Source organism: Haliaeetus leucocephalus, unplaced genomic scaffold, assembly GCF_000737465.1.
Source record: "Haliaeetus leucocephalus isolate CR32 unplaced genomic scaffold, Haliaeetus_leucocephalus-4.0 Scaffold439, whole genome shotgun sequence".
Classification (NCBI taxonomy): domain Eukaryota; kingdom Metazoa; phylum Chordata; class Aves; order Accipitriformes; family Accipitridae; genus Haliaeetus; species Haliaeetus leucocephalus.
This window is the reverse complement of record NW_010972875.1, coordinates 2,878,052-2,904,335: the sequence shown is the minus strand read 5'-3', so window position 1 is coordinate 2,904,335 and position 26,284 is coordinate 2,878,052. Positions and strand designations below refer to the sequence as shown.

The 26,284-nt window shown below is 38.3% G+C and overlaps 1 protein-coding gene across 1 annotated transcript in view; it reads right to left on the bottom strand.

Moving 5' to 3' along the window:
- FAM114A1 (family with sequence similarity 114, member A1) overlaps window positions 1-23,717 on the bottom strand; it is a 32,445-nt gene extending 8,728 nt beyond the window's left edge. Inside the window, exons 1-8 of the mRNA XM_010574441.1 lie at window positions 23,376-23,717; window positions 21,948-22,035; window positions 12,048-12,161; window positions 11,783-11,889; window positions 9,894-10,028; window positions 7,945-8,097; window positions 5,595-5,718; window positions 354-439 (exon numbers count right to left, since the gene is read on the bottom strand). Of these exons, the coding sequence (XP_010572743.1) occupies window positions 354-439; window positions 5,595-5,718; window positions 7,945-8,097; window positions 9,894-10,028; window positions 11,783-11,889; window positions 12,048-12,161; window positions 21,948-22,035; window positions 23,376-23,717 (1,149 nt within the window). The remainder of the gene's footprint in view (window positions 1-353; window positions 440-5,594; window positions 5,719-7,944; window positions 8,098-9,893; window positions 10,029-11,782; window positions 11,890-12,047; window positions 12,162-21,947; window positions 22,036-23,375) is intronic.
- Between the last annotated feature and the right edge of the window lie 2,567 nt (window positions 23,718-26,284).

The following is a 26,284-nucleotide window of genomic DNA, read 5'->3' as shown; positions in this document are numbered from 1 at the left end:
CCCTCAGAAGAATAAACATGATGAGCAAGAAAAATAATTCTGAACCTGACCTTTGTTCCCAGCACGTAAGACCAAATCTACTGTGCTCGTGAACTCTGTTCTGCTGAGACATCCCTGGTTCAAGGCTTTCTAACATGGCCCATTGTGCGAGCCAGTCATTGCAACTGTATTGACTTACTAATCTCACTTCTTCTAAGAAAGCTATTCTGTATTTATCCTTTTACTCCCGCCCTCCTGTACTTTGCTTTCTGAACTGTCTGAACCGAGCTAGGTACTGCTCTGTGTCAGATTTCAGAACAAAGCCCTCCCTCTTTGTCCAATAAACAGAGAGCACCTCACCAACAGGTGCTAACCTTGTTAAGTTTGTCAGGAGTAGCAGCAACGTGCAATTCAAACAGCAGTTCGGTAAGCATGCTGACAAACTCTTCTCCCATATCTGCTGCAAGAAAAAACAAGACAATTTTTTATTAGGGTTTTCACTATAATATTTTACACAGTCAAATACATCCAATCAAATAGTTTCCCCAAGAACTCTAGCACTTGAAAAACAGTGACAGTGATACAAGAAAGGGGTGTGTGGGTGTGTGCGTGTATATGCTCAAATAAAGACGAGAACAAGCAACAGAGATACCTGTACAACCAGATATGCTAGCCAGACACTTCCAACTACTCTCTCCGCCCCATTCTAAATTCCACTAAGTTTCACAAAAACAGGTAAGAGGAGAAGAAGTTGCACGATCCCTAGTTATCTGACAAAAATACAAGACCCACAAAATAACCAAAGAAGAGATACTAACCTATTCTTTCAAACTAAAGAATAAAAACTGCAGCAGGGCCAGATACAAATAAGTTTCAGAGGAAAATTACTGGCAAATGTTCTCTCTTGCTCTGTCTGCAAACCACAGCTAAGAGGTGTGTTTTCTTTCTATTTGAAGACTGAGCTTTGCTTAAATGAAGGATGTTTTCTGTTCTGCTTTGGAGTAATGAGCCTTAAAGAATCTGCACTTCCATTTCACAGGATTAATGAGCAAAGATAAGTATCACTAGTATTTGAACTTCATTTTTATTATATATATTCCTTTGACTACTTGCAGTTGCCATATTCTAACATGCTCTAAGTTCCTAAAAGTTGGTATTTTGGTTGGTTCTGTTCATCTGCACTTACTGAGTTTGGAATCTTCATTAACGCTTCCTGGTGGAATATACAAAATCCATTTTTTTTAGCCTGATGACACTAAAATGACAAATTCTCCATACTGAGCCTGATAAAAGTCCAGCTACTTCAAAAATGAATTTCTTGTCTTGCTGTATTCCCACTCTTTTTATTAATTTATTAGCTAGGGCCAGTTTTTCTATTTTATGCAAATCTTTAATACTGGGCTTAAAAGCTGAGGGACATTACTCTCCAATGACTTTGGGGATTTTGATAGAACTGTTTACAGTCTACAGTACCTTGCAACATGTGCAAAGGTGGTGGAATCTGACACTCGGATTATACTTTCCTAGAGCAAAGGACATCTAACCATTGCTTGTAAAGATAGTGCCCATCTTTGGTGCTATAAAATAAATTAGTATTTAGCACGAAGAACTCTTCACCCACAATGACCAAGAGACTGAGCTTTGCTCTTAACAGCAGGGGAACAACTCAAGAAGATTGTATTCTGGCAGGCCAAAGAGATGCACAGAGTTAATTTAATTGCTGCCCTTATCAGTAAATTTTGGCAATAGGATTTTCAGGTTTTGCAATACAGCACCTCTTGGATACCCTGAATTCACTTGTTCTTAAAATGATGCCAAATTGTTTTATGAACTGCTGAAAACTGATAAGCAGTTCACTGGATCAAAGCAAAATTACCAAAATTGTTGATAACTGGCATATTCAATTCAATACTCACTTTGGTTACTGTCTCCCTTAACCTCACATATGAATTTTTTGGTGTTAATGCCTTTCAAAATGTAGGTAAAGCTACTCTTTAAGATATTCTCCTCTCATTATTTCATAAACAACTGAAAGGAAAAGAAGCTGCAGTGAAAAATACATGAAAGGACTGCATAATCAAAGTAAGAGGAAACATTAGAGAAGGGTATGCATTTGGCTTTCTCCTACTTGTGTAAGAAAATATCTTTTCCTTTTCTTTCTTTTCATATTGATTTTGCACCTATCTGACTGTTAAGAAAAGACACAAAAAAACTATTCCAGTTTCAAAGTTGCCAAGAACAAAGCCTAGCCCAAATCCTTTCCCAAAACAGTCCTCCAAAGATCATCGCAGTAATTTCTCCTTGTGTAGGATGGAAAATGTTTACGGTAGAAACTAAAAGCAGCACTAACACATCTGAATGAGATCCTGAGAGTCTTGGGTAAGACAGGATCCTGAGAGTTTACATAAAACAAACGGCTGGCCACTCTTTTCAAACACTCGAATGCAAAGTACTGGTTTTCCTCCCAATTAGTCTTTTTTTTGCTGAGTATATATAGCACTGACAAATGACACCGTATAAATAAGATGATTTTGATGATGAGAAAGTGGTAACAAATTAGCAGTAAGTGGTAATTAACTTGTTTTCAAATACTGCTCAGTGGCTTGATAAGATTTAACATTTTCAAATACCATTAGTTAATCTCTGTCTTTTGTAGGGGGGTGGCTTCCTTAGGAAGAAACCACAAGTTTTATTGAGCTGGGAAGCACAAATCAAAATCCTATGGAAGGCAAGTTAGGTGTAGTTTTAAACTGTTTAGCAAGCAGGATTAGAACTCAAAATTCTTCCACAGAATTTAACATAGCCTGCTACCTCTTGCTAGATAGCTAACTTAAGTAAAAATATGTAATTCTTTACAAAAAATACACTATTAGAAGAGCATATGGCTCACTGACTTGATTTTATAAGTGTAAAACCTATTAATGTGCTTATCAGAAGGTTAATTGTATTAACTGGCTTGAGCTAAGAACACAAACTAGAAGGAAGCCTTCTCTTCACAGCAAGACATGAGCTGCATTTAAGCCCGATCAGCAAACCTGTTGTTAAATTTTACTGTCTTTTATCTATACGTAATTATTAATTATGCCACAGAAAGATGCTTAAGGTCCCAACAAGTCATTTCAGGTAAACAATTCCAGTTTAAAAAAAAAAACAACAAATCCCAAACAATTCAAACCTAGACCCTAAAAGATCAAGTGTGCTCCCAGAAGGATACATATCGATGCCCCCCAGAAAATATGACCAGAATACTAAGCATAGTCAATAGCAAGTCACTGGAATCCAACTTAAATTATGTAAAGATTGGCAAACTAAAGTATCAATAAAACATTAAACTGTTCAAAAGAACTGTGCTCCATGAGGGGAAAAGGATGTGCAAATCACATAGAACACTACAGGGAAAGGTGCTGGATATTGTTTTTATCTAAATATGGCAGACAATTGTCATGTAAAGGCCTATTAATGCAATTCTTTAAGTTTTACAAGGTTTTATGCATTTGCTGCATAAATGCACTTAATAAAACCCCTTAAGATTCTATGCATTAAGAAATTCACCAAAACATCTGTCTTCCCTGACTCAGGAGGATCGTAAGAAGCCTTCATTCACTCCAACAAGATTTTAATGAAGATAACGCATTTTTGTGACTGGGAAAGGTACCCAGACTAGGACACTGTCTAGAAGGGACATGTCAAAGCACTATCCAGTGTTAAGAGCACTATCAATGCAGTGTTGCATGTACTGCGGATTATGGGTGACAGGCTGAAGAAAGAAGTAAAGGCCAGGTTAGGAGCCTGACCACAGAATTGTAGGCTCAGCCCTAACAGCTACTTTGAAAAGTGATTAACCTTTCTATTCTTTTTGTATCCTCCAGTGGAATTAAAATTTATCCAACTTAATACTAATAAATGAAATTGATCTTTAGTTCAAGTACTAATAAATCTTGAGCCTGCTTGCACTAAAGGATGTGAGTCATTTTGAACTGCAGCCTGAAGTAACACCCATTCAGCTGTAAGGTGGAGAGAATACGTGTGGTTATTATTTCCGCTGTCAGAGAGGAGGATATGTTTCACTGCTGACTGGTTTGCTTTTGCAGGGGGAAACCTGCAGCACACTGATTTGGTCTTTTTGGGTTTTTTAAGGTGCTCATTTCCTTGGTCCCAGCCTATTTAAAAAGCCAGCGAATGTTTCAAGGAGCATGATCAGCAGCTGTGCTTCGCTGAAAAAACAGAACTTCTGACTACCAGAGAAAACATCACTTTGTGCTCTTCCTGGGGGCTAGTTTCAAAGCAAGGAACTATTTCCCACAGAAATTAAGGAATAACAGACAGCTCATGAATCCTTGCTATTAAGCAGGTAATACACTTTCTTGACTTCTATTTCTCACAATCCCACAGAGGAATGTGGGGTTTTAAAGAGTAACAAGGGAAAAAAAACCATCACAAAACTCTACCATACTAAGACTTTACGCTGAACACTCGCTATCCCCCCCGAGAAGAAAGAGTAAGCTCCCTGTGAGAGACATCAGGCATACTGAGCAAGCACTGCTAGAAAGAGCAGTCTGAGCAGAAAAGACTTTCCAGTAGAACATGTGGATGTTAACAGTTTTTCTAACTTTTCTGAAGGCTAGAGAAATCATAGCTCACCACCTTGCAAAATGTAGGTTTTATGGGCAAAGCACCCCTGAGAAGATCAAGATGACATGGAAGAAATATCTTTTTATGATTCTGTGTTTCTGAAACACAGCAATATGATGTTCAATGGCATAAGCCAGTCTTCAGTCAGGTCAAGGGGATTGTTTCTATTAGCTAGAAGAGGTTTGGTATGGACCTCACAGGCCTAGAGGCATAAACTATGGTGGCTTTAAGCTAACTTTGTATCCTTCTGTTCTCAGCCTGTTCTGGGGAATGCCAAAATTCCTGATCTAAGACACCTATTTTGCCCCTAAACAAAGCACTCACCCATTTTACTGTAACTTTTGTGAGCTGATCTATGGCCTGTCATGCTGGTCCCATTCTCTTCAATGCTGTGCACTATGTCATAGTTACGGCATGCTTCTGCTGCTATAACTTCTATCTCACACTCCACATGCCATGTCTTGCCAAGCAATACCTAGAAAGCAGCTTTGCTGCTATGTTTCAAAGTGACTTTCCTTCAAAAAGTTCAGGGTTCTTAAGTCTCTTCATTACGCTCTGATCTTTTCCCTATCTAGCAAGGGAGGGTGCAAAGTGAGGATGAAGTTGCTAAACAGAAAAGCATTGCTAAACACTCCAAAACTTTCAGATTACACAATTTCATAAGCAGATTGTGTAAGGAAACCTGAGTTATCCAAAAGGTTATTATTTTCCCTTCTTATTTTTGTTTTACTTTCACTGATGATATAGCAAAGTAATATAATACTTCCTTACATTATCTTTTCTATATCTTATACTTCAATTACAATATAAATTCAAAATTAAGCATTGATCAGCTTCCAGAACTTTTGGAGTATTAATTTTAGTGACTACCTTATGAAGAGTATTAGGATATCAGAAATTATAGTTTGGATTGTAATTTTTGAAATTAGTATATACAGAAGTAACAATTATTCATATGGTTAAGTCTCTGTGTTTCTAATTACCTTTCTGTGCCTGCACCACTTCGTCATCCGACTCCTTTGGAACAAAAATCTCTTTTATAGCAATTAAATCCTTTTTCACACCCTCCAGCTGGTCTCCATCAAGTGCTGCTAAATATGACTGAATCTGTAAAAGAAAGGACAGTAAGCATTCCTAACCAAAACAGAGCATTTCTTAAATGCTACTTTAGAGCCTGATACCAAAATAGGCTAAGAAATGGAAACTTCCATTTTGCTCAAATCTTGGCTCTAACCTTCCAACGTAGACACATTTTTGGTTCTCATCAACAAAAATTTGTTGAGTATCACAAAAATTACACCAGCCTTGCAAGATCGTCAGGTCTCTACCTTCTCCCAGAACATTAGTTTTGAATTATAAATTGATGGTTTAACTGCAAACTGTAAGAAGCATTTTGGGATTGCTTGGATGAAGACAGCAGGCAGAAAAAGCACAGGCAGAATTTATGGTTAGTCTCAGCACTCACAGGAAGAGTTGGAAAAAGAAGCCTGTTTCTCCTCTTCCAAAATGCAACCAAAAGTATTGACAGTCTACCAGTCTACCTGTTCTGAAGAATGTATTGACAAGTCCCTGCATATCTAACAGGTTGGCATGCCTAAGAGGGATGGAAACAGATTCTTTGCATCACTGTTTGTTTGCACTACAGTTACATAGTGTTAAACCCATGATCACACTCTCTGCTTATGGAAGCCAAGAGAAATGCCTTCTCTCCCTTTGTTACAAAATTTTACTTTTATGTTTGTTTCAAGGGTTTTTTCTAAGCTTGCTTGGCAGACATGCAGGCTGGCTCAGTGAGAGACTGGAGAAAAATGTTATTTTCTTATGTTCCTCCTTCATGTGTCCAGCTCATATGTTCAGGGTTAAATGCAAGATAAAGTTGGGAGACCTAACGCAGGTTGTGAAGGACTACCTAGGGCTTTTTTGTCCCTCTCTATAGCATTATCCATTTCATAGGATTAACTGGGAACTTTTTTTAATGGAAACTTTTAAAATAAAAGCTTAAAAATATTTTTAAATCCCTGCTATTAGAAGCACATTGGACATTAGCAATGCCTTCAGTCTCTCTTGTGCTCCTGCTGTGGCTTTTGGGCTGTTAGTATATGTCTCAAACTTACAGTACTGTAAGTATTTTGTGGGCATGAGTATGGTAATTATGAGAGAATTGCACTTGTTGACCCAGACAGACGCATTCAATCCTGTTGGAGTGAGTAGGACTATGAACAAGGGGTTATCTAGGACATAGCATGAAGCACATCAGAAACTTTATGGTAACAACTTGCACAAGTCTTATTTACCCTGTGGTATTTCACAGTAAAAGAAAAATAGTATTGACACATGCAATTAACCTGAACTTATTTTCTATTTACCTCTTTCCTGTTTTGTGGGTATTCTGGGGGTTTTTTGGGTTTTTTTTTTCCAAAAGCAGGCCCTTGAACCTTACATGTGGGTTTTGAATTTATAATTTTTCATTTAGACATAATTGCAAAAAATAAAAACAACATGGACAGTATGTACCTAGCTGTTATTAACATAAGCTTCTTTTACTTGTGAAAGCAAATAAGACATTTTAAAAAATAAGTTGGTTATTTTTTATTAAAAATAATCCAGAGGGCAAGGAGTGCTAATTAGAAAAACAAAAAAGAAGAAAACTTGTATTTTAAGAAATTTATTCAGGAAACTGTTTCAGTATAAAATACCACTCCTAGGAGTCTACAAAATTCCATTGATCTACTGTCAGAGATCTACTGATCTACTAGTAGAGTCAATAAATTGACAGCTGAAATTAAAAAATATATTTATCAAATAAGCCTTAGTAACATTAGCATATTCTTCAGAGAGACATTTGTATACTTCCAGTAATAATATCCTGGAGCAGTTTTATGTAACTTTAAAACTACACAATAAAGAAGGCTTAGAAATTGAATAAGTAATCTGGGATTAATTTTAAATCACTAGCCTCCAGGTGTAGTAGGTCTGGAATACCTGAATGTAAGTGTCAGTGCCTGATACAAAACCAGAAGACTTCAACCTCCTTGCAAATTCTGAAAAGACATCTGCATAGTGTCACAAGCTGAAAAATACACACTATATACAGTCCTAACAAAAATAACTTTCAGTTCTGAAGTTGTTTGTTTTGCATTAATCTTGGAATTAAATTTTAGGTGTATTGAGATTGATTTCCTGAAGCCAAGGACTGGCCCATGGGACCTATCCAGCTTTCTCTGAAGTTGATGGAAAACTTACTGTTCATTTCACATGCACCTGCAGAGTGAAATTAATGTAAAGATCAATTTTTTACCAACCATTTTGATTTATGCTGTCTGCATACTGTACCTGAGCTTCACTTTCATTTGAAAGGATTTCCAGAGCTTCAAGATGAGACAAACCTTGGAATTCATCAAAAAGTAGTCCATAATGTGCTGTTCTTTCAACTGTAACTTGCTGGGCCCGCCTCTGTTTCTCTTTTTCTTTAGCTTCTCGCAACAGCTGCAAAAATATACATTATTCCTGTTGTTTTATTGGTAATGCTGTTGGTATGACAGATTTTATTACTTTCTGCTTCTGCTTGTCTAGGAAGTGGTAATAAAATTTGGGACTATCACACTTGCAGAGCTGAAATTTTAGAGCTGAAATATCTAACTTCTTTTTTTATAAACTTTGCTAATAAAATATTTAAGTAGTATTCTAAGCGTTGTTTTCCCAAGGTAATTGCTAACCATCTTTTTTTAAAATACAATGAACAAACAAATAATCTTGCTTATGTTCTCAAAAGCAATGTCAGCTATGGATACTGTATAATAAATTTAGCCACCAATTACAATGAAAGAAAAATAAGAAGGACTATTACATACACAGCCCTGAAGAGTCATGCAATCCATTCCACAGACCACAAAATAGGAAGAATATTATTTCCAGGACCTACCTACCTACTTGCATAAATATTGCACCTACATAAATATTTCCTGTGAAATATTTTTAGCAGACACTGAAGTCAGTTTTATGTGACAGCAGGACTGACAAAAGAGATTGGTCTAATAAGGTTTGACTTCTACCAAAGGTGGGGCAGAACTACAGTCCGTATACTTGGGTATATTTTGGAGTGATCTTCTTATACACTTCTATTAGTGTATAAGAAGGCTAGAATAGTGTATAGAATAGCATCTTCTATTCCTTCCTTCTATTCCCCGGAAGGAATGGCCTCTCATATGAATTGGCTACAGTAAAGCTGGTAAATACAGCTGAAGTGCATCTGAAGTCACATATAAGCCTCTGAATATAGGTGAACTCTCACCACTTACACTATTGCATCATTCAAAATTTCTACGAAATTCTCTTCAGTTATTCATTTGTTACAAAACACTTATGATGGTAGATTTTTCAGTCTCCACCTTCAAAAGATCACTCACAAAGTTTATGTACAAATCACTGAAAAGGAAGCACTGTTATATGACCCCTGAGAACTGATTTATGTCACTTTCTGCCTCAGATTTTATGTGTGAATTCATGCATATTGTTTAGGAAGGTATTCTCAAAAGCTCATTTTAACCCTGTGGACCTTAACAAGAGTTACTTGCTTTTGGCCTACTACAACAGTATCAGTCCATTCACACTTACAATGACAAACACTAAAGATGAAACATCTCATTAAAAGAAAAATACCTTACTTCTCTCTACATGGAAGTAAACATCCAGCAAAATTAAAAGTTGTTTTCAATGTCTATTGATTTCCACAGCCTCCCTCCTCTCAGTGTCTGGACAGCTAAAATAATTTTGTACTGACAGCTCTTATACTTCTGTTTTTATCATGTCTGAACTTTTAAACATGAGTCACAACTGTGTAAGGGTACCACTAGTTTAGATGGACATTAAGATAGAACACTTCACAGCTTTAATTCCTAATGAAACATATGTCGTATTCCAGTATTACTAATTTCCAAGGAAAGTAGTACAGTGATGTTTATGCTGGAAGATATCTATCTACAGCTGTTACAAAAACACCAACAATTTGATTCTGTCTCCAGAGTGTAATGATTTATCACCACATATACTATCTTACCAAAATCAGCTATTGCACATGTGATTATGCAGAAAAGATGATTTTACATTATCTTTTGTGGTTCTGTGAAGAAAAATAAAGTGGAGCAAATATAAAGCATAATATTTATTTCCATAAGCTTAGCCAATATCTACTGCAATAAATAAAGCCTCTCCCTGAGGCATGTGAAATTCTGGAAGAAGAATCTGAAACTGCATTGACAGAGCTGTATTGAAATAAATCCAACCTGAGACAGAGAAACTGTTCTTGCCATTAGTGTTTTGGTTCTCTTAAATCCAGGATCGCTTTCTGCAAGGACATTCATGGTTGTCTTCCCAATGAATTCCAAAGCATCTAAGCCTCCAGATAATACACTTTTCCCCTGTATAAAACAACGCAATGTGGTTATTTTCTTTCCACTTTATGCTAATATGAACTGTAAAGAGTATTGCTTTTGCTGACACCGACTTTGAACATTCAGGTCCCTAGATTTTCTATGCTTTAACTAACAACAGGATTGATACATTTATAAAATTATGTTACTTTGTTCTAAATACATTTTCGAAAATAAAATCAATTGACTATATAAATCTTTCTAGTTAATTAAAAGACTCACACTGGAGGAAATGTAACACCTGTTGCCAATAAAAAAATTATGAATAATACCACTTTAATTTCATCCAAAGTGGCATCTAGTCCATGGGAACATATTTTAGATACAAATAATATGGAGCCAAAGTCCATCATGAACAGGATGACCCTGCCTTACCTAACTGATTTCTAAAATTTTGACACTTGTGATGACTCTGGAACTGTCTATCAAAATACTGTTGTTTTTCCTGTGCCTGCATATTAACATTTGCCCTCACTCACAAAATTTCATGTACTCCGAAGAATGATTTTCACTGGCTAAAGATTTCCATTTCAATCTGGATTATGCATCTGTCAGATACTCAAATGCTGTAACCTGATGTATAATGATGTAACCTGATATATAATGGAAAACCCTACCAAAGTCTCAAATGGCATTACTGGCAACTTACTGAGAGCTTAAGTTATTCTTTTTGTTTGGTGACATTCATCACTGTGATATAGTAGCTTCTCTAGGTTTGCATAAGAGCACATTTCTCTTATCTGCAAATCTTATACAATGCTCAGGTAATCTTACTAGTGTCCAGCTCTCACAAGCCTTATGATGCTCCAGATTCTGTAGCAACAGTCTTAGCAATAATCTATAGGAATCGCCCTCTGCTCCCAAAATCTTTTGATATTAAGAGTGATGAGGCACTCAGGGTGAACTGGATATGCACTAAAAAAGAATTGCCACTTTGTAAAACATGCTCAATGGTGAGTTAGTCTTCTATGATTTTTTAGCTGATGCTTAAACTCTCTTACAATTTCAAGGGAAACACTATACTGAAAAGCTCAGAGGAAAACATTTGCTATGATAATAGTGTGTAAACAATGTTGGGGAAGAAGATGACACAGAAATTGATTTGGAAACAGTATGGTAGAGGATTTTGCAAAAGCTGAAACACAGAAAACCAGAAAAGGATGAAGTGCAACGCACAGAAAATATATGGAGAGTGTAATAGGAAAGAACCATGGACAAAAGATTTTGCCTCACTGAGTCTGCAGTAAGACCCCCTTCTGGGAAGGCTAATATGAAATGAGAGACTAGATAGAGGTGAAGGTAAGGGCCAGCGACTAACAATACAGAGTTTAGTAAAAGCTTTAAAATAAGCAAATGAAGTATTTTCTTATTTTATCTGCCTTCAAAAATGATAACAAATCTTATCATACTTTCTCTGGAAGGACTTAACTGTAAAAAAAATTAGATTATGGTACCGCAACTGTAAAGAAGATTTCCTAAGAATTTGCAGAATTCTATACACTTTAGAAGACCATATTTTTCACTGAAAATGGTGCCAAAGCAGTAACTGACTTAGTTGTGTTTGACTTTTTTTTTTTTATTAATTTGATACAGTTATTTTGCCATGGAAGAGACTCTAAACAGACTTACAACAGAACTGTTTTTACAAAGACCTACAACTTAACAAATATGACGTACAGTAAAGTTGCACCTAAAAATGATGATGAATAACTAGAGCAGAGAGGCCAGCTAAAACGACTCACTGTGTTCTGTACAGCATTAGTGATAGCTGACAACATGCCACGAGATCCAGATGAAGGAGAAGAAGGAATATTCTCAGAAGAGCTTTGGTCTAGAGAATCTTCTGCATCTAACAAAAGAAAAGAGCAAGCTGTAGCATACTTTCAACTCTACAAGTCACAAATTACAGTAAACTGGATTCTGCGATCAAAATCCTAAAATTTTGTAAATTGGACTAATTTGGCAGTGTCAAAGAGTTTTGTTCAATTTCAGTGAACTTGAACTTACGTATAACTGGTGTTTCAGCTGCAGGAGGCTCTGCCATTTCTGAAGATGCTGAACTTGCATTATGAATTCCTAGGGTAGTTCCTGCTTTTTCCTTTACTGCCGTTATCCCATGACCTGCAGCAGAAGCATATTTTAGATTATATGATTTGAAAACTTATTACTAACAGTGCAGAGTATTCTTATACTCCATGAATGATGACAATCAGAATAACTATTAAGCTTACCTCAATAGCTTAATTTTTTTTAGGTTAATAATTCACTTGCTCTACTATATCCAGTATATTAACTGACTAGAAATGATAAAGCTGAAATATAATACAAATGACACTGGATCTGAAATGTAAAACTTGTTTCAGTGGCACGCATTAAGCTTAGCTCCCTGCTTTTCAAAATGCTAAATATTCTATTACAAACAGCTTAAACAGAAATTGATGGTCCTCCTAATGCCATAGGTTTTGGCCTCATCTAGTTTTCAGAAGTCTAGAACAATTAACCCACAATTAATGGACTGTGGGTGACTGCAGGGCTGAGGCAAGGAATCTGTTCTTCAGTCTGCTGCATAGGTGCTATGTTAGGTAAGTATTTTACGAATATTGACCCAGGTCCTCAAAGTTATTTCAGGATTTAAGCTCCCCAGTTGCTCATTTGAAGTCAAATTCTAAAGTGTCTCTCCTCAAAGCTGCTATTTAAATATACTTCGTAAAGTCTGTTGGTGTCAGATGACACAGACAGAATTATTGTTCCAGTGACAGCTGATCTCCTACAGAGATTTTACCACCCTTACCTGATGCATACATAGTGACTCCCTAACTCTCTGTTCTATTAAAATGGTCTCATTTAATGTAAGGAATATATGTTATTAGTGTTTTTATCTGAATGATTTTGACAGAACGGGATTGCTTTGCTGCTTTTCTACAGACTTTACACTAGCAGATCACATGGACTGGTAATATCCCACTATAGGATAGGGTGGGATTGCCTGGTAGCCAGCAAAAGGAGGCAATAGCTTCCTAATCTGCACCAGCTGTAGTTGAAAAACGCTGCCCTTAAAAAAGACTGCCCTCAAATTGTCTGCCTATTCTGCTTCTGGATATATCCACAAATATGTTCATGATATGCTTCTCTCATTACAAATGATCCAGCTAGCACATCTTCCTTAGCTGGAAGTTTCTGCACATCAGCTGAGACACAATAAGTAAACAACCAACCAGGCGAGCAGTATTTCTTTCCAACACAAAATGAAATGGCTTCAGTGACCCTATTGGATTTTTTCTTGCACAGTACACCATTACTGCATCTCACGTAAAGCTGATCACTTCTAGCAGTAGGACAATACAGAGTGCCTTAACTATCTAACTACTTATGAGAAGTATTAATTACAATTTTATACTTCTTTGCTTTCTTACCTTACACTGAACTGTAAAATAGATAAATGACTTCAGAAAAGGCATTAATACAGATGCTCAGGCAGATACCTAGACATCTAAGGCACAAACTCATTAAATGTTGTCTATACTTTCCCGCAGCTGTATGCACTTCCTATTAGAAAAGTTCAAAGCATCTTTTCTTAGTTATATTAATTACAGCAAAATAGCCTATCATTTGCCAGTGCTCTACAGTGTTCTGAACAAACATACACCTACACATATATGTGTGTGTGTAGTCATATAAATATGATATTGAACATCTGATTAAAGAGAGATGCAGCAAAACTATGTGAAATGGAGTAGGAAGAAGGAAAGCTTAGATTTATGATTCTATGATTTCCAAATGGGTTACACATCAGGTGCTCTATGAATTCAATAATAAATATACTCTAGAAAACATGTGAAGCAGCTACTGAACTACTGAAACTACTGAAAGATCACATAGAAGAAAACTGGAGTATCTGGAGGTAAACACAAAGAACAGTTGTCCCCTAAGGAACAGATGAGCAGAAACAAGTAATTTTTTATATGACAGCATAAGCTGCATGGTGTCCTGATGTTTTACACTGAAACAGAGAAACGAGGCAGGTCAATGCTTTTACCTGTCTAAAGAAAATATGGCCTTTGTCTATTTTATCTCATGTCTTACAAAATGTAGCAGTACATCCAACTGTACATGAGATACCAAGTTATGCACCACAGTGATTTAAGTCATTGCTGGGTAACTTCCTGCCTTTTACAACACCTGCTCCAATGCAGATACTGGAGAGGGGGGTACTACTTTGTCTAATCTCCATCTCCTGCACATTTTAATTGGTTCAATGAAAATATTAGCATGAATAGATTCTGCAGTAATTTACTCTCCAAATTCCTGGGACTCACTTAAATAACTATTAATTGTGCTTTTAAACTAATGTAATAGATATTCCACGTCACATTCCTTTCCCTTTCTCCTGCTCACAACTTTTTAAATGACCAAAAGAGTTCTATTCTCTCCATTGACTTACTTTTTCTTAAGGACTTGACTTGCTAACAAACTATTATTGTCCTGTAATTATATAAAAAATTAACTACCTTTTAGCTGTGTGCGGAAGTTATGGATTTTCAGATTAATTTCCCAGTTTTCTTCTGTATCTAAACATGTTTAAATTTTTTTAATATTCTGTAATTTTGTTCTCATAGTTTTGCAGACAAGCTTATACTTCCAAGAAAAGGAGGCACACAGTTGCTGTACTGATATTTACAGACTTAGAAAAGGCAGCATTTTCAGGGCTGCGGTTACATGCACTAGAATGAGAAGAAAATATTTCAGGTTAGCTAGGAGTGGTTTTGCTGAACTAAGCTGTATGGCACGTATGTTTGACTACAACAACAAAACCAGATTAGATCAGAAGACCACAACTGAAGCAAGTCAGCACAAACACAGCAGATGTGCATGTTGCTCTGTAAATGAAAATGATTATTTGTAATTTCAAAAGGCACAGAAATAAAAGAGTTTATGGGAGATGAGCCTACATTTTAGAGATAAAGGTGCACTGGTTTTGTTACACTGGGTGTGGTAACGCAACTGAGCTGATATTGTAAACTTTGGAACACCTCCAACACCTCCATCTACTCATCTGTAACAGCAGAGACAGAAGAGCTACGCAATGGGTATTGTTCACTGCATGCTTTTTGAAGAGCATGCTTTTTTCCCTATGTTGTTGATTTTATTTTTCTTGCCTACAGGAATTCTCTTTCTATTGGCTGGCAGTTTCAGAAGAATATTGTTGTTCACCTTGCTAGCTGGACTATTCCATTTGAAAAGGAAGGTTTTGCAAGCAGTGCCTAAAAATGTGGCCTGCCTTTGAGTTTGCCTGATCTGCCCAAGGCCAGGTTACAGTGCTCACAAATGCTTTAGTCAGATACATCCCTCTTCACTTGAGGCTCTCTTTATCTTCCACCTCCCAGCATAGTAGCCTTGGATTCCCTGCAGAGCTGAAAGAGGCCAACAGACACCTCCCGAGGGCAGTTCAGCATGTCTGAAATCTAAATCATTCTCTGTAGGAATCGCTGTCCCTTGTCAATCTAGTACTCCCAGGCAACTGGACACCCTGCTTCAGTGGTACAGATGGGGAGGAAGAGTTCGAGATTCTGTCCCTGGCTACTACGCAGTCTTTGTCACTTGTGTTGCACTGTGGGAGCATTTCTGATGAACAACTGATCAAATTTAGTCTAGTAAGATGAATGAAGCTTCATCTGGTTCAAGCTAAAGATGAAGATCGAGGCCTTAAATTAGCTTCTGGCACTGACTGAGAAACTGAGGAACCTGAAGATGGCTGGGGGGGAATCACTCCACTATATGAAGTATAGATATGTGGAAAAGCCAGCTGTGCTCTGGTTTTGTAAACTAAAAAAGTGGGACCCCATTGTGCTCACTTTGAGGCTATCCTATTGGCACTCCATACACTTCAAGGCTTTAGAAAAATACTCTTCCTTGTAATTATAACAAAAACACAGGCTAGATGCTGATAATACTTATGCTACTCAGTCTGTAAATCAGGAATCACGCCAATTAAGTTGTAAATGAGACTAGTTTCAGATCTCCTTATTGCAATGGTAAAAGGTTTTAATAATAGCAATAGGCATAAAGGCTGCTACAACAGATTCTTGGTTCTCAACCTCTTCTAGATCATAAATCCATTTTAAAAGACATAAAGGAAGCAAATGGGACTGCCGTCCCCCAAAGCATGTCCGCAATTCCTCCTGCATTCAGTACTCTTAAAAAGGAAGAACTGTGAAAAAGGGGTTTGCTGCTACAGCAGCTGTAAAGTGTTATTTACGAAACAGTTGAGTGACCACCATGTGATTTCAGGCCCCAAACCAATTTCCCCTTAATCAGCTAATCAGCTGAATTTATGCAATGAAAAAAAAAAAGTCTTCTGAAGAGATTAACTGTCCTTTTTATGACCACATAAGGCACAAGCATAACACCCAGCCTCTGCGTTTTTTAATATCATTCTTTATTTCACAACAGGGGAATAGTATCTATAGAGAATGGAAAAAATATTCACATCATTTCAATACTTTAGTTTCACATTATCTGAAACATTTGCATTTCCATTCCACACAGACTCCAATTTAAGCTATGCAATGCTGATTATTACGCATACCCATGCGTAATAATATCCAAGCTCATCACAGTGACATCAAAAGTGACATTTCATTCTGTCATACTGAGTGACAAGAAAAGGTTTTCAGCGTACCAGGGAGAACTATGGGTGTCTGATATTTTCGTGTGCTGTTCTACTAGGTGAAGAACTAGATGAGAAATATACACAAGCACAAAATAATCAAGATAGCAGAATATTAATTACAAGCAATGCATGAGAGAGGTGCATTAAGCAGCCTTCAAGTGTGAACTTCAGAGACCATGTAAATTAAATAGCTGGGTTGTATTTTTTATTACTTTTATTGTGTAAGAGGTATTGTCAGATGTTAGTCTTACCAATGGCACTAGAGGTTAAAAACCCCAAACTTCCATGGAGTGAAGCACATCCATACAGCATGATCAAGAACAGACTTTGCTTGGAAATGCAGCTTGTTAAGCACCACAACTTAAGCACCTTATAAACACTGTCATTCATCCATACAAAACAATATAGAATATGAAAGGCAAGGCTTGTAGGAGAAAGCAGTAACTTTCATTAAGCTAGCAGATAGCTTAGTTGGAAAAAAAACAGGCAAGCTTTCAAGCATGTTTTTAAAAACGGAAGTCACAAGTTTCAAGTACAGACTGAGAATGTATTTTGCCTCACTTAAGCCGTGGGGATAAAAGGTTTGCTGTTACAGCTAAGCTGACCTAATGGCTTCTTGGTGCTGATATGGGAGGTTCTATTCCTTCCATGTTCCAAATTTGTCCCTTCTGCTTGCCCTGGCACTTATCTCAGAGTTGGTTCAAGGTACTGAAGAGGCAGAAAATGGATTTTTCTTTCCTCTAGTTATTCTTATGTCAGTTTAGCTTCCTGAACTGGCCTACCAGGAGCTCCTGAACTGGACTACCAGGAGCTCAGAGGAGCATGAGTGCTGGCACAGGGAGAAGGAAGAAACATGCAAGAAGAGAGGTGCAGGACTGCCCATTTCAGTAGCTGCTAGCCATTAGATTGGCTCAGCTGCAATAGCAACCCACTGTTAGAGCAGAGTTTTATCAACACTGTTACGAAAAGACTGGATGGTGTAATTGCTGATTTTCTTTTAAATTGTGGTTTTTAGTAAGAGGGTAAAATGGTGACAATAAGTACAAGTTGTGTCTCCAGATCCTGAGCCTACTTCTCCCATCTCATCATCCCAGCAACTATTTCAGTGCATCTACTCCACTGTGGTTCCACAACGAAGGAAACCAAACTTCTCACACCTTTTAAAAACAAAAGAAAACTCTTCACCTCATTAACGAGGCAGATTCAATAACTTTCTTAGTGTGACATCTAGTGTCAGACTCTAAGCATGGTTCAGGCAGTGACTGCTACTAATCCAAAAGCATTACAGATTCTGTTGTGTAGAGGAGTATCACTTCTGCCTTGTGGCAGGGACCTTGATCCAAATAATGCTAAAATCAGTTCAAAGACAACAGACATTTTCTTTGTTATACAAAACCATCGCCAAAACAATCACTGGCTACGTGTGCAGAGTTAGTTAAAGAGGGGTAAAATACAAATTATTTGGAAACTACCTTATTATTAGAAACTAAAATCAGCTATGCTAAACAATTTACAGCCATGCAGTAAAAATGCTAATCTGTTTGGGGGCTCTAAATCAGGGTTGGAAGGATAATGAAACTGAGAACCTTGGACATCATTTCAGCTCAGTCTTAAAGAGGAAGGAATGTAAGAAAGAAATTTTTTACAGTAAGAATGATCATTCACTGGAACAACCTCCCCAGGGATGTGGTAAAGTCCCCATTGCTGGAGGTTTTCAAGATGTGGCTGGACAAGGCGCTAGACAATCTCACCTAGGCGCCCTTTCCCACAAAAGCCTGGACTAGATGATCTTTCAAAGTCCCTTCCGACCTTGGCTGTTCTATGATACTATTTGTTAAAAGCTGATGTATATATTTAGGCCTTTAAGATGTTATCTAGTCCACCTCAAATTGTTTCTGCTGTTTTTACAGAGTACAATTTTGAAGAAAAATATAAGGAATAGTAAATATTACATTGTCATATAATATAATATTTTCATACTTAACCAGACAAGCAGCTGTGTTGTACAAAGATAATGACAGAGCAACAGAAAAATCACATACTGAAGGTGTTGCTGATAAGTCTAATTCCAAGAAAGCAGCTTTACTTATACCATTTGCTACATTGAAGGAATAAGCAACATTAAAATGGACTGGATCATGGCAAACCTGTTTGCTGATGTAGAATAGGAGATGAAGCGTTGGTTGAACTGCTCAGATATTAAACGGAGTAACTTGAAGGGGAGTAATACATATTTAATAAAAAGAAGAAAGCTTATAGAAATTCCCAAGAGCTTTAATTTTTTTTTCTCTCTCTGTCTCTTGCTAGGAATTGTCATACTGAAGCACATATATGGTACATGCAGTCCCACATTCTGTCTATGACAGTGACAGACTAAATACTTCACAGGATCAAGCATGAATTTCCATAACAAACAACTAGGAAATAAACCCTCTATATCAGGATTATAAACTAGTACCTGCTGCATTGATTTCCTGGAACAAATCTAAGATTATCTATGTGGTCTTCCAAATTACTTTGGGCTCAGTGAACAAGGAAGAAGGTACATTTGATTTCTGCTCAATTAAAAGTCTATTTTATTTAATAAATTCATAGAGAAAAGTTAGATCCAAACTTATTAGATAATTATATGGGAACTCAACCCTACCCTGATACCAGGGTCAGGAAGTGTGACTTAAGTTGTAGATTCCAGGAAACGGGAAGACAAAACAGGGGAAGTGCTGCTTTACATACATCTGGCTTTAGGCTCTTTCCCAGTTGCTCTTGGTCACTGCCAGAAACTAGATAGTAGATGGGTCTTCAGTGTGACATAGTGCAACCATTCTCATGGAAAAAGAAAATTTAAAAATAATTTTAATTTTACTTTTCTGTATATGAATGCTCCTTTGCCTAGGCAACTTGACCTGTTCCAGCTGTGCTCAATTTTAAATAATAATAATTCTAAAAATATATATACATGTGATGATATATATGCTTATTCTAAACAGACAATATCACACAACCTTATCAAGTCAGGCTGCCTAGACAACAAACTTGATTGCATATTTACACTCTGTGAAGAGTTACGATGCTGATACAGTCAGATGGTGTGTTAAGAAGACAGTATCAATTAAGCATGAATTTTTAATGTATATAAACCAAGATGTTATATGGCCTATATAAAAATGAATAACACCATTAAAAAGTCCATGGAAATCCACAGAGATACAATGCTGGCAGCAGGTTTTATAGACAAAAGCAACAAACAGCTGTAAAATGGTACGTCTTATGTACTTATTAGACAATAAGAAGGGATACAACACACATTCTTGTTTGTCTCCCAAACTTTTTCCAACAGCATTCATAATTTTCAGGCAAGCTCACATCAGTTGGGCAAGAAAATATCTATGGCCATACTGTCCCACAGAAAGTGTACACACTTTGTGACACTAAGCTCATTGTTCAGTGAGGCCGAGATTTCTAAGCAACAGAAGACTGTAAGTGAGATTGCCCCTGCAAGAACAGTAACTGTTTGGTAACAAATAACCTTATTACTCACAAACAACATTAGAATACTATTTATTGCAAAAGCTAAACAGAATATAAATATGGCTATCTCACAGGCAAAAACTGAATGTCCTGAAAGAGCTCTGTTCCAAGAAACCCACTGCTGCAACTATAAAAATGAACTGAAGAATTCATCAGCATTACAATTCCAACTCATCAACAGTAGAATTACTTTTATGCACATAAATTTTCTGCTTTAGTTATTTACGCTAAGCCAAATTCTTTTCAGAATGCTGCTGTTATGATGGTCTGAGAATGTAAGAGAGGCAAAGCTCGTGGAAGTCTCTGAAAGCAGTACCCTTCATTAGACCTACTAATAGTGGTGGGGAAAAATGGGCAAAATTTCGACACAGACACCCTTCTTCAAGTCTGAAAGTGATGTGTTAAACTTTAAGGTTAAATACAAGTTGAGAACACTTAGGTAGTTCCACAGCTAGTTAAGCTGCCCTTGTCACCATCAGCATGTTCTGTGTGTTCCCGTCATTTCCCATTCAGTAGCATTTGAGTGATCAAATGGTGAGCCAGATTAGGGAATTTACAAACTGATCTAGCTGAAGATCCAGCTCTTCATTTCTACTTTTCAAAATCAGTCCCATAGAATAGCTGCCCACATCACTAAATGAAGGCTACTGTTAGTGTAAGAGACAGAAGAAATACACCGCTGGGGCAGGGCAGGCCTGCTCCTTTCAGCAGCAACCTTCACTTATGTCAATTTAAAGACATTTTAGCAACCCATTCTGGTTTAATTAGATATGTTAATTGGTTGGACTGTCTGAAAGAAAAGGTAGTTACAAACTCTTGAGTGTGGGTGTTACTGAAAAAAAAGAGAGGATGGGGAAGTTCCCTCCTTCTCTGAGAAACAGAAATAATTTATTGCCCATGGAACAGAGGAGGATAAGGAAGATAATTATTTAGCCTTATATGGGACCATAAAACCGGTATCTCTGCTGCATCCATTATTTTTAGTAACTAGCAATTAATTTTAATTCCTAGGTTCATTTTTTGAAGGTGTTTTGTGGATCCTTTATGAGAACTGATTAGTTAACAGCATAGTAGCTCATTTGTGAGAAATGACTTCCCAGTGGTAACTAGGTATTTGCCTGCTTCGCTTTTTGTTTTTGATGTGTAATGATCAAGTTTTACCTCAAGTCTTCACAAGGACATTTTGTCCTGACATAGTATTGGAAATGAGAGGAGAGGGAGAGGGAGTTTCGGGTCCATGTTTCAATATGTTGCTCTACTCTCTCAAGTCTGGTGTTATAGCTTAACGGTTTCACTGGGTGTCAATGAAAGCTGAAATGATTTACGAGAAGTGAATTCGTATTGTGTAGTCATGGTGTATAAACCACAAACAAGCATGGGCATGAATCTGGGTTGGCATGCTTTGACTTCAAAAACCATAAGCCTTTGCCTGATAGTAATTGTATCAGATCATGTATCTTTTCTGTGAAGAAGCCACAATGAGGTAATTCACTAACTTTAAAAACAAGCCTTGTCCATAATCTGACCGGAAGAAATATTTACATGCTTTGACAGTTTAGGAAGGTCCTTCTTCCTCTTAAAAAAAATCATGCTTGCCAAACATATCAGGACAAAACCGTCTATGAATCTTTAAGATACAACATTAATGTCTCTAATGACACATTAAAATTACGATTTATTTCCACGTACTTTACTGATTGATCACTCACCCACTGTGGCAGAAGCTGATGACAGGAGAGACTTTCCCCAGGTACCCCAAGCTCCCCATCTACTTGCTTTAGACAAGGAGTCTGTGGCCTGTAAGAACAAAAATATTACTCCACTGTCTAAAATTCATGTTTTCCAAAGGCAGGAGGAAACACTAAGAACCTGTCAGGTAACAAAGTCCAGCATTTAATAAATGGTGATAGATTGGGTATTATGTGGAGTTCAAGCTTCTGTGCACAAGAAAGCAGAATGGGAAGCTTAGTTCAGATCACCTATTACTGAAAGCGCCTAAAACCCCAGAGGTGTTTTTATAGATGTCCTAATATTTCTTCAGGCACTCAATCCTATAAAGCCATACAAGTTTATTAGGGCTCTTATTAGGGAGAGGCAGGAACCTGTCTCCTTCCTGAGTTCTACCAGGAGCCAGAGTTAGAGGCTTCTCTGCCTGAGTCTCCTCACAGGTGTAACCCAGTAGATGTGCACAGGGAACTCCTCAGTTCAATAAAAACACAGCCATAGGAGGTGCTGCCCACCTTCTACATTAATGTGTGGTATTAAGCGATTATCAGTATTCCGTATTTAAATCATATTAAGAAACTGTTGTCTCAAGAAAGTCTCCAGTAACATATCATCCCTGCACAATCAATCCAAACCCAAAAGCTAAAGTATCCCAACACAGCTCTGCATTGTGCAGTGTACAGATCCCTGTGGAGGGGATCACTGGTAGAGGGACTAAAACAATGTTTTAACCTTTTCCAATTTGTGGATGCCTAAAATTTTTCAGTGGAGTTGAGAACATCTTCAGATATGTCACATGTATTGGATTTGGATGCTGTATAGACTGTAAAAAGGCCTTGTTTTTCTTAGTTTTCTTTGATTAACTTGCAATTACTCACAGGACTCCCAAAGGTCTGTGCATCACAAATCAAAACCTACTGACCTAGAACAAATCAAAAACTACTGGCCATTTCACCAAGCCTTGTGAAACATACACTGTTTTCGTAAAGTCAATGACTTGAAAATTAGCAAGTACAAGATTCAGTGCTGCATATTAAGCTCAAGTTCTGTCCTCTTCTAGGTTCATTCTGTGAACTGAATGAAGCAGATTTGTACAGAAAGCCAGATAACAAAATCACAGGAGTATTATGACTATACAAAATGGACTAGATTCTTAATAAGATTTACGCTCTGGTATAGTTTTACTGCAACCAGACTAGAAAGACCAAATTAATATCATAATGGCAAAGAGAAATTCAACTGTTCGTAGTTTCCAAAAGCTTGGTGTTGCAATTTAACTTTTTTATTCCCATGCAGGTTTTCTGTATACAACTCCCTAGGCTTTTGTGAAAAACAGTATGTACATTGTACAAAATTCTGTCCTTACAAAGCAGGGAGGGGAGGGCTTTTATGGAAAAGAAAGTATTACTTACTGGACTGCTTTGTTCATGCAGTGTTTCTTCAGATTCAGGTTCTGCATCAAGGCTTACAGTCTCATTGCACTCACTGGGCATGTCTTCAGTCGCCTCTCCGTTGGAAGGCAGACTTTCAATTATTTTTTCAGTCAAAGGGTTTTCATTAATAAATATGTCTCCTTCCTGTCTATTACTGGCACTCTGAGCGGCCTGTCCATGTTCATCTTGTGAAGACTCATGCAAAACTTCAGCTTCCACAAGGTGTGGTACTGACTCGTGAGGCAATACCTCATTGCTGGGCATTTCCGTTACTTCAGGTTTTTCTTCAGATGGGATGCCATCACATATGTCTTCAGACATTTTCAATTCTGAATATGGAAAATAAATTATGTCTTTTAGTTTGCATAAACATTTGAATGACCATAAAATATGCAGCATTTACCATAAGCTATTACTGAAAAACAACACAGCCTTGATGTAAGGCCTCCTGAAGCATGGCACCCTGTGGCACATGCATCAAGCTGGCACTGGCATCATGATGATACTCTGACTACTCTGTTCACCTTGCAGGATCTCACTCAAGTACAAAGAGCAGCATTACTATTTTCCAAAATATGGTTTGGTGAGGGAGAAAGGACGTTCATTTGTCTGGAGAAGCCAAATATAAGAGCTTCCACATGGTTAATTCCTGTGTTCGGTATTAGATGTGTATGAAAGACCACTGGAGAACAGGATAATCTGCAATAGCCAAGCACCTCTTGCTCTCCTTCTCATCATTTCCACATACACAGGTTCCTATAGCCTGCTGACTGACGGAGAGGATGACAAACACAGCGTGACTAATCCTGTGGTGATATTTATGTGTTGGAGAAGGGCCATAAGTTGAGAACATGACAGGCCATGGTCCCTGCAGCCATTTCATAGACAGCAAGCATTCATTGCTCACACTGTTTCTGCATCACTTGTCTCAAACACTCACTGTTTAACGCTTCTCACCTGCTCTTAAAATTCCAGCTGTATGATTAAACTTCAATGTTGAAGCCAAGGTAAGCTTTCATGAGGCAGTTTTGGTTGGGGTTTTTTTGGTAAGTTACAAACCAGTTTTCTCTTATTTACTCCTTATCTTCCAATGTAACTTTCTTTTTCTAAGTATTTTCCACCACTGTGCAATGATCAGACTGAGGTTCCAGGAAGGGAAAGAAAGCAGATGAAGGAGCGGCACTGGCAGAGTCCAAAAGGACTACTGTACAGTGATTATTACCACTTACTTGTTGGCAACAACAGTATGCCTGGCACTCTACTCAGAAGACAACCCTTGACAGAAAGTTGTCACTGCAAGCTCTTGACTGCATGCTGAGTTGCATGGCGTAAAATAAACTCACACAGTCCTCTCTGTAGATGTTGTCTCTTCATTGACTCCCATATTAATTAAATATGGTTTAAAGCTTTGTACCTGTTAGGAAGGACTGAAGTTCTAAGAGGGACTGAAGAACAGGAAAAAGGAAAAAAAGGCAAAAAGCAAAATATAACTGGGATTTAGGAGAAATCTGCCTGAGAAGCACGTATTTAAATTAGTGTATTTTATTAAAGTCTATAGAATCATGTACATCTGTGGCTTTAGCAGCCTGTTTATCTAACCTGAATGCAGATCAGCTGTTTGAACAGTTCCAAGAATAGCATTTGGGATCAGTGAACAAGAAACATAAGTAAACAAATAAGCACTTGGTACCACTTACATTACTTTAGTTTACACTGTAACTTAAATTATCTTCGGAACACATGCATTTACAAGTCAGAATCTTTGCATCTGCCACAAGTATTTGCAGTTTTCCATTACAAATATAGCAGATACTGTAAAATGCTTTAGTGCAGGTAAGTATTGCCATTGTTTTAACAGTACTTGCTGTGTGATGAGCAGCATCACCTAAAGAATTTTTTTTTAATTTGTAAACCAAATTCCACCGTCAGATACGAGAATCCTCTACCAAAACCTGCAAAATCTGTACACACACGCATCATAACTTTGCACGGGGATTAGATCCGAATGAGAAAATGCCCAACACCAGTACAGTTTTTAAAGGATCACACGTACACGTGCACACGAATTTTTGCAGGACTGGGTCATCCTTGGGGACCACCCGGGCCAAGGTCCGTGCAGTTGTCTGCTAAACCTTCCTTACAGGAGCAAAGCACGTAGCAGCAAATTACCACATCTGTCAGAAACCACGAGCCGTGCTTGACCCGGGGGGTAAGGCGTCATTCAAGCTGTCACCCCCGAGACCAGACTGATCTAAATCAACGCGGACAACTCCGCCCAAAGGGAATTACTCTCTACAGACAGCTCATGAGAGAGATGCCAAGGCCAAGATGCTCCGGACCGGGCGGCAGGCGAGCGCCCTTCCCGCAGCGACCGGCCGCCCTGAGGCGGCCAACGGGCGGCGGGACCGGCCGCCCCTCAGGGGCCGGCGGTGGCTGCAGCACCCCCCGCGGCTCGGTGGCACCTGCCGACCCGCCGCCTGAGGAGTTTAATCCCGCCTCGAAAGCAAAGCCCAGCCGCCGACGGGCGCCTTCAGACGCGGGTCGACGCCTCCGCGAGGGTAACTTTTTCTGGCCGGCGGCACCGCGCTCCCCCTTCCCTCGACGCCTGCTGTCACTTCTCCCGCGGCGGGACGCTGCGGGCACGGCGAGCTGAGGCGACGCCCCCTCGGGCGCCCGGCGCTGCGGCCGCCAGCTCCCCGTGCCCCGCTGCCACCTGCCCCCGCGCCCAGGGCACAGCAGGAGCAGCCGGAGCGCCGCTCCCTCAAACCCGCAGCGGCCACAGCTCCCCCCTCCCCCCCCTTCGGTTTTTTTTTTTTTATTCTTTTCGAAACCCCCTCTGGGGCAGAGTCATTAGTGAGGAGCCCCCAGCCGGTTTTAAAAACGGCAGA